The sequence below is a fragment of the Ochotona princeps genome, chromosome 3 (genome assembly GCF_030435755.1).
Source record: "Ochotona princeps isolate mOchPri1 chromosome 3, mOchPri1.hap1, whole genome shotgun sequence".
Taxonomy (NCBI): domain Eukaryota; kingdom Metazoa; phylum Chordata; class Mammalia; order Lagomorpha; family Ochotonidae; genus Ochotona; species Ochotona princeps.
The window spans coordinates 25,994,477-26,004,760 of NC_080834.1; the positions used below are offsets into that span (position 1 = coordinate 25,994,477).

General features: G+C 61.6%; 1 protein-coding gene across 1 annotated transcript in view; it reads right to left on the reverse strand.

The window, feature by feature from the left end:
- The window catches only part of LOC131479803 (keratin-associated protein 10-12-like), a 1,008-nt gene extending 690 nt beyond the window's left edge, over positions 1–318 (reverse strand). The window contains exon 1 of the mRNA XM_058661231.1: positions 23–318. Coding sequence (XP_058517214.1) covers positions 23–318 — 296 coding nt within the window. The remainder of the gene's footprint in view (positions 1–22) is intronic.
- Positions 319–10,284: the final 9,966 nt, after the last annotated feature.

The window sequence follows — 10,284 nt, forward strand, 5'->3', positions numbered from 1 at the left end:
GCTATGCAGCAGAGGGTCACACAGGAGGACGGGGCGCAGCAGCTGGGGGCACAGCAGGGCGGCTCGCAGCAGCTCTCTGGGCAGTCGTCCACCTGCCAAGGAGCAGACGGGCACACAGCAGACAGGCTTGCAGCACACGGGCTTGCAGCAGAGGGTCACACAGGAGGACGGGGCGCAGCAGCTGGGGGCACAGCAGGGCGGCTCGCAGCAGCTCTCTGGGCAGTCGTCCACCTGCCAGGAGTCGTGGGAAGCGGGCATGCAGATGTTGCTGCCATAGCTGAGGTTGCTGGAGCAGACGGACATGGTGGAGGTGGCCATGGCAGATGCTGTGCTGAGGAGGGGATAAGTGTGTGAGCGAGGGTGTGAGTGCGTGAGTGGGGAAGTTAGGGCAGCTTATATAGCTCCCAAGGGCATGTGTTTTCCCTGTGTTGTTTTTGGAGCCGTCCCCTCAGGACACTCACCACCAAGCTATGACGTGCCACTTGGCTTGGGGCAAGCCTGAGGCCAAAGTCGGCCTGGTGGAGCTTCCGGGGCGGTGGTGGTGCCCGGAGGCGTCCTGGAGGCTGTGCCCGAGCCCTGGGGCCTCGGAGCTGCTGCGGTCCTGTCTGATGCGGACCGTGGCTTTGTCCTGGATCCCCGTGAGTCCAGCCCTGGAGGCATCGCAGTGGGGCTGTGCTGTGATGCCTCCACCGCCCAGGGGGCCGCGGGCCGTGCTTAGCTCAGGCACTCTTAGGAGTTGCTGTGCGCCAGGAATAATCCGGAACAAGTTTACATGTTCTTGTGATTGCAGCTGTTCACTGGGAGCGAGCTCGTCCTGGTTGACTTGCCAAGTGCCTGCAGGGTTCACCCGGTGGCCGGCACCTTCCTCCGGGCCAGATGGTTGGAAAATATATATATATTTATGAAAGGCAGAGTTACAGAGACAGAGGAAATGAAAATGTGTTTGGGGGGTGGAGGTACAGGGGAAAAGAAACAGATCTTAAGTCCACAGCTTCACTTGCCAGATGGCCGCAGCTTGTCCAGGCTGAAGCCAGGAGCCAGGAGCTGCTTCCAGGTCTCCCACATGGGTGCAGGACCCCAGACACTCAGGAGCGTTAAGGGCGAGCTGGATCGGAAGTGGAGCAGCTGGGAGTTAGACAGCGCCCGGAGGGGTGGAGACATCCACTGTGCCACAGGGTGGGCCTTAGGTATCCTTTTTAAATATCTATTTATTTTGGGCCCGGCACTGTGGCCTAGCGGCTAAAGAATGCGCTGGGATCCCTTATGGGCGCTGGTTCTAATCCTGGCAGCTCCACTTCCCATCCAGCTCCCTGCTTGTGGCCTGGGAAAGCAGTCGAAGATGACCCAAGGCTTAGGGACCCTGCACCCGCGTGGGAGACCCAGAAGAGGTTCTAGGTTCCCAGCTTCAGATCGGCACAGCACTGGCCGTTGCGGCTCACTTGGGGAGTGAATCATCGGGTGGAAGATCTTCCTCTCTGTCTCTCCTCCTCTCTGTATGTCTGACTTTGTAATAAAAAATAAATAAATTTTAAAAAATATATTTATTTATTTTTATTGGAAAATCAGACACACAGAAAGCAGGAGAGACAGAGAGGAAGAGCTTCCATCTGCTGACTGACTCCCCAAATGGCCGCAACGATCAGAGCTGAGCTGAACCATTCCAAAGCCAGGAGCTAGAAGCCTTCTCTGGGTCTCCCACGTGGGTGCAGGGTCCCAAGGCTTTGGACTGTCCTCCACTGCTTTCCCAGGCCATAAGCAGGGAGCTGGATGGCAAATGGAGCAGCCCAGACATGAGCCGGCGCCCATACGGTATCCCAGCGCATGCAAAGTGAGAACTTTAGCCACTAGGCTAACGTGTCAGGCCCCTCAGGAATCCTTGTTAAGAATAAGACATCTTGTGGGGGGGAGGTGGGTAGGGACTGGCTTGATGGCCCAACTGGCTAATCCTCCAACTGCAAGCACCAGGATCCCATATGGATGCCACTCTCCAGGCTGCTCCACTTCCCATCCAGCTCCCTGCTTACGGGCTGGGAAAGCAATGGAGAACGGCCCAAAGCCTTGGGACTTTGCACTTGTTTGAGAGGCTTGGATGAGGCCCTGGCTCCTGGCTTTGGATTGGCTCAGCTCCGGCCATTGTGGCCATTTGGGGAGTGAACCAGCAGATGGAAGATCCTTCTGTCTCTCCTCTGATCTGCCTTTTCAATAAAAATAAATAAATCTTAAAAAAAAAAAAAAACTCCTTCTTGGTGGGAGCTCTGGCCTTGTAGGGGACAGGAAACTGGGAGTGAAGCCTGGCTCCCCAGTCACGTGGTTCGGTGCCCGGGAGGCAGGGGACACGGGTTCTAGAACTCTGCACTCAACCTTGGAAAGACAGCACAGTAGTCGGGAACGGGTCGGCGGCCGACATGCACAGGGCCCGGTGTGTGACAGTCACCACAGGCGACACTCGCACAGCGCCCCTCCAGCTCAGGTGCCAGGGCTGGCCGAGGAAGGTGGCCAGCGCTGGCCAAGAACTCTCACCGACCACCAGTGGCCACACCAAGCAGGGCAGCTCTGCAGGGATACCCTGTGGACCCATGGGAGTTAGACACAAAACTACCACGAGGCCCACAAGGCTGAACCCAGGAGGAGCGCCTCCCCCGGCAGCTGCCCCTGCAGGCGGAGGACCCAGGAGGGGCGTCTCACCCGCAGCTGTCTGCTGTGTCCTCCCTAGCGTGGCTCATGGCTGCCGTGGCCAGCTGAGACCCGCCAGGAGGGCTGGCTGGAGGGTGTCTGTGTGTCGAGCCCATTTGGGTTTTTTGTGGGTGCTCCTTAGCACCCTGGACCTTGTCACATACATGGCTTCTCCCATGTGTGTGGAAATTTTGATAAAATGTAATTGATTCTCCAGTTCGTTGCTTGGGCTTTTTGGTCCTGTTTAAGAATCTTGTCAAATCCAAATTCATGAAGGATTTCTCAAAATTTCTCCTAAAACAGTGGTGGTCTTACCTGTGATGTTGTGGGTGCCGGCCCATCTGGAGCTAAGGTCTACACGTAGGCTGAGATGGATCCAACCTCCCCCCTTCGTGTGTTGAAGCGTGGGTCCTCTAGAACAGTGGGACGGGGCCTCTGGCCCGTAAGTGCGCTGGCCGCATGCGCATGGGTTTCTTTGTGGCCTCTGTCCTGTCCCCTGCTTTGCCTGTGTGCTCCTGGGCCACAGCTGTTGTCACTGTCGGTGAGTGCCAAGCTTTGAGACTGGAAGCCTGACTGTTGGCAGAGCCCTCGGGCGGCCAGCGTCGCGGTGCCAGCTGCGGGCCGTGCAGCCAAGCCCTCCACTCCCAACTGTCTGAGGTGGTGGCCTTTTTTAAGATCAGTGGGACTGGATTTACCGAGCCCTTGTCTTCCTGGGGTTTAGCACGGGGGTCTTGTTGACCCCGGGGTGAGCTGGGAGCTGCTCCTCCTCTCCCTCCTCTCCTCCTCTCCCTCCTCCTCCTCCTCTCCCTCCCCTCCCTCCTCCTCTCCCTCCTCCTCCTCCTCTCCCTCCCCTCCCTCCTCCTCTCCCTCCTCCTCCTCCTCCCCCTCCTCCTCCCCCTCCTCCTCCCTCCTCCTCCTCCTCCTCCCCCTCCTCCTCTCCCTCCTCTCCCTCCTCCTCCTCCTCTCCCTCCTCCTCTCCCTCCTCTCCCTCCTCCTCCCCCTCCTCCTCCCCCTCCTCCTCTCCTCCCTCCCCCTCCCTCCTCTCCCTCCCCTCCCTCCTCCTCCCCTCCTCTCCCTCCTCCTCTCCCTCCTCTCCCTCCTCCTCTCCTCCTCCTCTCCCTCCTCTCCCTCCTCCTCCTCCTCTCCCTCCTCTCCCTCCTCCTCTCCCTCCTCCTCTCCCTCCTCTCCCTCCTCTCCCTCCTCCTCTCCCTCCTCTCCCTCCTCCTCTCCCTCCTCCTCTCCCTCCTCTCCCTCCTCCTCCTCCTCTCCCTCCTCCTCTCCCTCCTCCTCTCCTTCTTCTCCCTCCTCCTCTCCCTCCTCCTCTCCCTCCTCCTCTCCCTCCTCTCCCTCCTCCTCCTCCTCTCCCTCCTCCTCCTCCTCCTCTCCCTCCTCCTCTCCCTCCTCCTCTCCCTCCTCCTCTCCCTCCTCCTCTCCCTCCTCCTCTCCCTCCTCCTCTCCCTCCTCTCCCTCCTCCTCTCCCTCCTCCTCTCCCTCCTCCTCTCCCTCCTCTCCCTCCTCCTCTCCCTCCTCCTCTCCTTCTTCTCCCTCCTCCTCTCCCTCCTCCTCTCCCTCCTCTCCCTCCTCCTCTCCCTCCTCTCCCTCCTCCTCCCCCTCCTCCTCTCCCTCCTCCTCTCCCTCCTCTCCCTCCTCCTCTCCCTCCTCTCCCTCCTCCTCTCCCTCCTCCTCTCCCTCCTCCTCTCCCTCCTCCTCTCCCTCCTCCCCCTCCTCCTCTCCCTCCTCCTCCCCCTCCTCCTCTCCCTCCTCTCCCTCCTCCTCTCCTCCTCCTCTCCCTCCTCCTCTCCCTCCTCCTCTCCCTCCTCCTCTCCCTCCTCCTCTCCCTCCTCCTCTCCCTCCTCCTCCCCCTCCTCCTCTCCCTCCTCTCCCTCCTCCTCTCCCTCCTCCTCTCCCTCCTCCTCTCCCTCCTCTCCCTCCTCCTCTCCCTCCTCCTCCTTCTTCTCCCTCCTCCTCTCCCTCCTCCTCTCCCTCCTCTCCCTCCTCCTCTCCCTCCTCTCCCTCCTCCTCCCCCCTCCTCCTCTCCCTCCTCCTCTCCCTCCTCTCCCTCCTCCTCTCCCTCCTCCTCTCCTTCTTCTCCCTCCTCCTCTCCCTCCTCCTCTCCCTCCTCTCCCTCCTCCTCTCCCTCCTCTCCCTCCTCCTCTCCCTCCTCCTCTCCCTCCTCCTCTCCCTCCTCCTCTCCCTCCTCCCCCTCCTCCTCTCCCTCCTCTCCCCCTCCTCCTCTCCCTCCTCTCCCTCCTCCTCTCCCTCCTCCTCTCCCTCCTCCTCTCCCTCCTCCTCTCCCTCCTCCTCTCCCTCCTCCTCTCCTCCTCCTCTCCCTCCTCCTCCCCCTCCTCCTCTCCCTCCTCTCCCTCCTCCTCTCCCTCCTCCTCTCCCTCCTCCTCCCCTCCTCTCCCTCCTCCTCTCCCTCCTCCTCTCCTTCTTCTCCCTCCTCCTCTCCCTCCTCCTCTCCCTCCTCTCCCTCCTCCTCTCCCTCCTCTCCCTCCTCCTCCCCCTCCTCCTCTCCCTCCTCCTCTCCCTCCTCTCCCTCCTCCTCTCCCTCCTCTCCCTCCTCCTCTCCCCTTCCTACCCACCTCCCTCTCCCTCCTCCTCTCCCTCCTCCTCTCCCTCCTCCTCTCCCTCCTCTCCCTCCTCCTCTCCCTCCTCCTCTCCCTCCTCCTCTCCCTCCTCCTCTCCCTCCTCCTCTCCCTCCTCCTCTCCCTCCTCCTCTCCCTCCTCCTCTCCCTCCTCCTCTCCCTCCTCTCCCTCCTCCTCTCCCTCCTCTCCCTCCTCCTCTCCCTCCTCCTCTCCCTCCTCCTCTCCCTCCTCTCCCTCCTCCTCTCCCTCCTCCTCTCCCTCCTCCTCTCCCTCCTCCTCTCCCTCCTCCTCTCCCTCCTCTCCCTCCTCCTCTCCCTCCTCCTCTCCCTCCTCCTCTCCCTCCTCCTCTCCCTCCTCTCCCTCCTCCTCTCCCTCCTCCTCTCCCTCCTCCTCTCCCTCCTCTCCCTCCTCCTCTCCCTCCTCCTCTCCTTCTTCTCCCTCCTCCTCTCCCTCACCACCCTCCTCCTCTCGCCTCCTCCTCTCCCTCCTCCTCACCCTCCTCCTCTCCCTCCTCCTCCTCCTCCTCCCTCCTCCTCTCCCTCCTCCTCCTCCTCCTCTCCTCTCCCTCCTCTCCCCTCTCCTCCCTCCTCCTCTCCCTCCTCCTCCCTCCTCCTCCTCTCTCCCACCTCTCCCTCCCGCCTCTCCTCTCCTCACTCCTCTCCTCCTCTCCCTCCTCCTCCCTCCTCCTCTCCCTCCTCTCCCTCCTCCTCCCCTCCTCTCCCTCCTCCTCGCCCTCCTCCCCCTCCTCCTCTCCCTCCGGCCTCCCGCCTCCTCTCCCTCTCACCTCTCACCCTCCTCCTCTCCTCCCTCCTCCTCCCCTCCCTCCTCTCCCTCTCCTCTCCCTCCTCTCCCTCCTCCTCCCTCCTCTCCCTCCTCCTCTCCCTCCTCCTCTCCCTCCTCTCCCTCCTCCTCTCCCCCTCCTCTCCTCCTCTCTCTCCCTCCTCTCCTCCCTCCTCTCCCTCTCCTCTCCTCCTCTCCCTCCTCCTCTCCTCTCCTCTCCTCTCCCACCTCCTCCTCTCCCTCCTCCTCCTCCTCACACCTCATCCCACTCTCCACTCCCTCACCTCCCTACTCCTCCACCTCTCCCTCCCTCCTCTCTCCTCTCCTCTCCTCTCCCTCCTCCTCTCCCTCCTCCTCTCCTCTCTCCCTCCTCCTCTCCCTCCTCCTCTCCCTCCTCTCCTCTCCTCTCCTCTCCCTCTCCTCCTCCTCTCCCTCTCCTCTCCTCCTCCTCTCCTTCTCGCCTCTCCACTCCCTCCTCCCATCCTCCTCTCCCTACTCCTCTCCTCCTCACCTCTCCTCCCCTCCTCTCCCTCCTCCTCTCCCTCCTCTCCCTCCTCCTCTCCCTCCTCTCCTCCTCCTCTCACTCTCCTCTCTCCTCCTCTCCTCTCACTCCTCTCACCTCCTCCCTCCTCTCTCCCTCTCCTCCCCTCCTCCTCTCCCTCCTCTCCCTCCTCTCTCCTCCTTCCTCTCCTCCTCCTCTCCTCCTCCTCTCCCTCCTCCTCTCCCTCCTCCTCTCCCTCCTCCTCTCCCTCCTCCTCCCCCTCCTCCTCTCCCTCCTCTCCTCCTCCTCTCCCTCCTCCTCTCCCTCCTCCTCTCCCTCCTCTCCCTCCTCCTCTCCCTCCTCTACCTCCTCCTCCCAATCCTCCTCTCCCTCCTCCTCTCCTCCTCTCCTCCTCCTCTCCCTCCTCATCCTTCTTCTCCCTCCTCCTCTCCCTCCTCCTCTCCTCCTCCCTCCTCCTCTCCCTCCTCTCCCCTCCTCTCCCTCCTCCTTCCCCTCCTCCTCTCCCTCCTCCTCTCCCTCCTCCCTCCTCCTCCTCCCTCCTCCTCACCCCTCCTCCTCTCCTCCTCTCCCTCTCCTCTCCCTCCTCCTCTCCCTCCTCCTCTCCCTCCTCCTCTCCCTCCTCCTCTCCCTCCTCCTCTCCCTCCTCCTCTCCCTCCTCCTCCCCTCCTCCTCTCCCTCCTCTCCCTCCTCCTCTCCCTCCTCCTCTCCCTCCTCCTCTCCTCCTCTCCCTCCTCCTCTCCCTCCTCCTCTCCTTCTTCTCCCTCCTCCTCTCCCTCCTCCTCTCCCTCCTCTCCCTCCTCCTCTCCCTCCTCTCCCTCCTCCTCCCCCTCCTCCTCTCCCTCTCCTCTCCCTCCTCTCCCTCCTCCTCTCCCTCCTCTCCCTCCTCCTCTCCCTCCTCCTCTCCTCCTCCTCTCCTCCTCCTCTCCCTCCTCCTCTCCCTCCTCTCCCTCCTCCTCTCCCTCCTCCTCTCCCTCCTCCTCTCCCTCCTCCTCTCCCTCACTCCTCTCCCTCCTCCTCTCCCTCCTCCTCTCCCTCCTCCTCTCCCTCCTCCTCTCCCTCCTCTCCCTCCTCCTCTCCCTCTCTCCCTCCTCTCCTCCTCCTCTCCCTCCTCCTCTCCCTCCTCCTCTCCCTCCTCTCCTCTCCCTCCTCCTCTCCCTCCTCCTCTCCCTCCTCTCTCCCTCCTCCTCTCCTCCTCTCCCTCCTCCTCTCCCTCCTCCTCCTCCCTCCTCTCCCTCCTCCTCTCCCTCCTCCTCTCCCTCCTCCTCTCCTCCTCCTCTCCCTCCTCCTCTCCCTCCTCCTCTCCCTCCTCCTCTCCCTCCTCTCCCTCCTCCTCCCCCTCCTCCTCTCCCTCCTCCTCTCCCTCCTCCTCTCCCTCCTCCTCTCCCTCCTCCTCTCCCTCCTCCTCTCCCTCCTCTCTCCCTCCTCTCCCTCCTCCTCCCCTCCCTCCTCCCCCGCCTCCTCCTCCTCCTCCTCTCCCTCCTCCTTCGACTTTTAGGAAGAGTTTGAGAGGGGTTTGTATTCATTCTTTGTATTTGGTAGAATTGACCAGTGAAGCCATTTTGTCCTGGATTTTTGTTTTGGTTGAGAGGCTTTGTTTGTTTTTAATGTATTTGAGGAGTTACTTAAGTATGTGAAAGGCAGAGAAAGCCAGAGACAGGGAGAGCGAACACTGCCCAGGTGGCTGCGGTGGTCAGGGCTGGGCCAGGACGAAGCCAGGAGCTCCTGCCACGATTGGTTGGGAGGTATTTGATGAATGATGGCATCTTTGATTGTAGACATTTTGAGCTTGGGTTTTTTCTCTGTCAGTTTAGGTCATTGTATCTGGACAGTTTGTTGGCGTGAGCCGCTTGCATGGCTCTTAGACCCGAGTGTGCCAGGGATGCCCTCCGGGCTGCTAACCTCAGTCCCCTGAGCCTCCCCTTGGCTCTCTCCGCCGGCGTGTCCAGGGCCTTCAGTCTTGTGGATCTTTCCAAGGAACCCGCTATGGGTTCGTGAGCTCTCCTACTGTTTCATGTGCGTCCACTCCGGCCCGTCGTCTTCCTCCTGCCTTTGGCTCTAGCTTGTTTTCAGCTTGCCAAGGTGTTAAATCTTCCTGGTTTTATTTTTGGTTTTGTTTCATCGCAGCACGCAGAGCCTGAGGCCTTCCTCTGGGAACTGTCTTCCCAGCACCCCGTGGGGTTTTGACATGGTGTGCTTTGATTTTAATTCACCTCCAAATGTTTTCTAACAACTTTGGCAATTTCTTCTTTGGCCTACTTGCTTATTTTAAAAACATTTATTTGTTTATTTTAAAGAATTGCACAGAAGGGGAGGGGGAAGGAGAGAGAGAAAAAGAATTTTCCACCTGCTTGCTCACTCCCCAGACGGCTGCAACAGCTGGGGCTGGGCCAGGCCGCAGCAGGAGCTTCTTCTGGGTCCCCTGCAAGGGTGTGAGGAGCCCAAACACTTGCACCCCCTCCCAGGCCACTAGCAGGGAGCAGGGTGGGAAGTGGGGCAGCCAGGTCGTGAGCAGTTCTCCGTGTGTGATGCCGGCACCGCAGGCAGCACTCTAACCTGCCGTGCTACATGCCCTGCCCTTCGGGAGCCCACGGGCCTTCTCTCCTTCACGGCTGGAGATGGTCCTCGGACGGCAGCGTGTCCGCGACGCCCGGGAGGCTTGACCAGTCAGCTGCCCGGGGCAGGAGGCGCCGTGGTCACGGAGGACTAGGCTAGCCTGCTTGCTGAGCCTGTTGGTGGCTGGGGACGCAATGGGTTCTGCGTGCGTTGGGAGGAGCTGTTTGCTTCTGCCTGCAGTTCCATCCATCTCTGCTTCCGGTATCTGGGGCCCTGGTTGCTTGGTTTATACGCTGTGTGTGTGTGTGTGTGTGTGTATAATTGTTCCTGGTGACTCGAGCCTGTCAAGGCACATGACATGTAAGTGTTGGAAGTTGGAAAGATGTGGCTGTGTGGAGTCTTGCTGGCGTCTTCACTTCCGAAGGCCTCAGTGTGTGAGAGAAACTTGAAGTGTTGTGGAGGATACCAGGCTGTGAGCGAGAGGATGCTGGCCACACTCCTGAGTGAGGGCAAAGTGAGGCTCTGCCCAGGCCGCTGCAGGGTGCTGGCAGCTCTGCCGGGGCTCTGCCAGGGGTGCTGCTCCATGCCCGCTGCGGCTGGCAGGGTGCTGGGGGCTCTGCCGGGGCTCTGCTGGGGGTGCTGCTCCATGCCCGCTGCGGCTGGCAGGGTGCTGGCAGCTCTGCTGGGGGCTCTGCCAGGGGCGCTGCTCCATGCCCGCTGCGGCTGGCAGGGTGCTGGCGGCTCTGCTGGGGGCTGTGCCGGGGCTCTGCTGGGGCTCTGCCAGGGGTGCTGCTCCATGCCCACTGCGGCTGGCAGGGTGCTGGGGCTCTGCTGGGGGTGCTGCCCCGTGCCTGCAGCGCACAGCTTGGCCTGCGGGAGCAGTGCCTCCTCCATTTGCTCTCTGCTCTGGATGCTCGGGGGTGGGGAGGAGGGGGGAGACTCCTGCTGGATGCTCTCAGTTCTCCGGCTGCCATGCCCTGGCAACACAGAGTCCTGTGGGGACTCCCTCTTGGAGAGGAGGATGGGGGGCACTCCATCCCTCCCCCACCAATCCCAGACTCCGTGGGGCGCTCTCCCTGGAGGCAGCCTCCCCTGCACTCCTCACTCATGGGATTTTTTCTCTCATCTTTTTGCTTCACCCTGACATTTTATCTGCAACCATATGGGTTGCTCAAGCCCTCTGCCTC